This window comes from Oryx dammah, unplaced genomic scaffold, assembly GCF_014754425.2.
Source record: "Oryx dammah isolate SB20612 unplaced genomic scaffold, SCBI_Odam_1.1 HiC_scaffold_12, whole genome shotgun sequence".
Classification (NCBI taxonomy): Eukaryota; Metazoa; Chordata; class Mammalia; order Artiodactyla; family Bovidae; genus Oryx; species Oryx dammah.
Window position 1 is genome coordinate 58,435,443 of NW_024070196.1, and position 1,674 is coordinate 58,437,116.

Sequence of the window (1,674 nt, forward strand, 5' to 3'; positions counted from 1 at the left end):
ATGTCCGACTCTGTGTGACCCCATAGACGGCAGCCCACTAAGCTCCCCCGGCCCTGGGATTCTCCAGGCAAGAACACAGGAGTGGGTTGCCATTGCCTTCTCCAATGCATGAAAATGAAAAGTGAAAGTGAAGTCGCTCAGTCGTGTCCAACCCTCAGGGACCCCATTTTGCTACAGACCCTAAAAATTTTGCCCCTGAAGTAGCACCACTTTGCAAAACAGGAAATGGAAACCGCTTAGGGGGAAGGAAGTGAGTGCCTGGGGATCTGGGGTGAGAAAGGAGGCAGAACTGGAGCTGGCCACAGGGTGTGGACTTTACCTTGAAGACACAGGCCACCCTGAGGGCTTTGAGTAGGGCTGGGGTTCCATCTGCACCTTAGAAAGACCTTGTGGAGAGAGGCTGGGTGAGCAGAGGAGGTTGGAGACTGGGTCTTGTTCCCAGGGCTCTTGTACCTCCTTTTGATGGTCCCCCCAGCCAAGGCCACCTGCTGAGCCCCACAATACCCAGGAGACCCTGAGCAGGGTGGACAGGCATCTCTGGAGTCATGGACTTGCTGGAACTGGGGACAGGAAAGGCTGAGCACCATGACTAGTCCTGCTGGAAGTAGAACTTGGTGACCTTGATGGCTTCTGTGGGGATATTGGCGAGGCTTACGGGCTGGTCGGCCTCCAGCGATGTGCAGAGGAACCAGCTGGGTCAGGCAGCCTACTCGAAGCTGGTGGTGGGGCTGTTGTCAGAGCGGATGAAGGCGGAGCGCTTGCCCTGCTCCCTGTTCTGGTTCAAGTCAGTGATGTTCACGGCCTCTAACTTGAGCTTGATCTCATCTCCAGATTTGACACAGGCCAGGCACAGCTTCCCCCCGTGGATCCCCAGGAACATAGTATGGGGTTCGATGGGTACCACATCTATCTTCTCCTCTAATTTAGTATTTGGTCCTTGCAAATATCCAGCAACTAGTTGGTTATTCCTCAGGTAGAAGATCTTCTGGTTGACATCCCAGATCCTGTGAAAGGGGGCTGGCAACACCCATCTCATTGGGTGACCTTGAAGAGCACATGAGCTCAGAGAGAGGGGGTCAGTCAAACCGTAAAGTACTTGGCTGGAATGAGTGTTTGACCTTTCATGACTATTCTTAGCCCCTGAATGAGTTGAATATAAGCTCATATATATATACAATTAAGTTAAAGGTATAATTGAATTTTAATTATTAAAAATTTAATAATTACATTTTAATATAATTAAAAATTGGTTCTAGATTTTCCTGTTGGGAGAAGCAGAGGCTCGTCTTATAGGTGGGGTTACATTACATTTGGAGTTCTCTTATATTCAGATGTATGTCTAAGGATCTTGGGCACAGGATCTTTGAAGGCACAGGGATGATATGAGGAGAGACATGTATCATTTTTCTTTGGGGCTTAGATTTAAATGTTTTAAAACTTTTTTGGGTTTTTAACATGCTTGGAAAAGCAAGCAAGAAAAAAAGAAGGTATGTCTGGTTTGGAATAGCATTTTCCAAAGTGAATTCTGATCTGAGAGCTGCTTCATAAAGAAAAGGGTTTCAAGTGTTCTGTGACCAGTAAGTCTGGGTAGCACTGTACTCAGTTGCGCCTTCTTGGGTAATCAAACGTACTTGGCACAGCAGCGATTTTGACAAGTCTTGCAATAAGGAAACG

At 47.7% G+C, this 1,674-nt stretch overlaps 1 protein-coding gene across 1 annotated transcript; it reads right to left on the minus strand.

The window, feature by feature from the left end:
- Positions 1 to 509: 509 nt before the first annotated feature.
- Positions 510 to 1,036, minus strand: LOC120871391 (interleukin-1 receptor antagonist protein-like). Its single transcript, XM_040251289.1, is given in 1 exon segment — positions 510 to 1,036. A coding segment is annotated over 1 exon segment (447 nt). The 3' UTR covers positions 510 to 589.
- Positions 1,037 to 1,674: the final 638 nt, after the last annotated feature.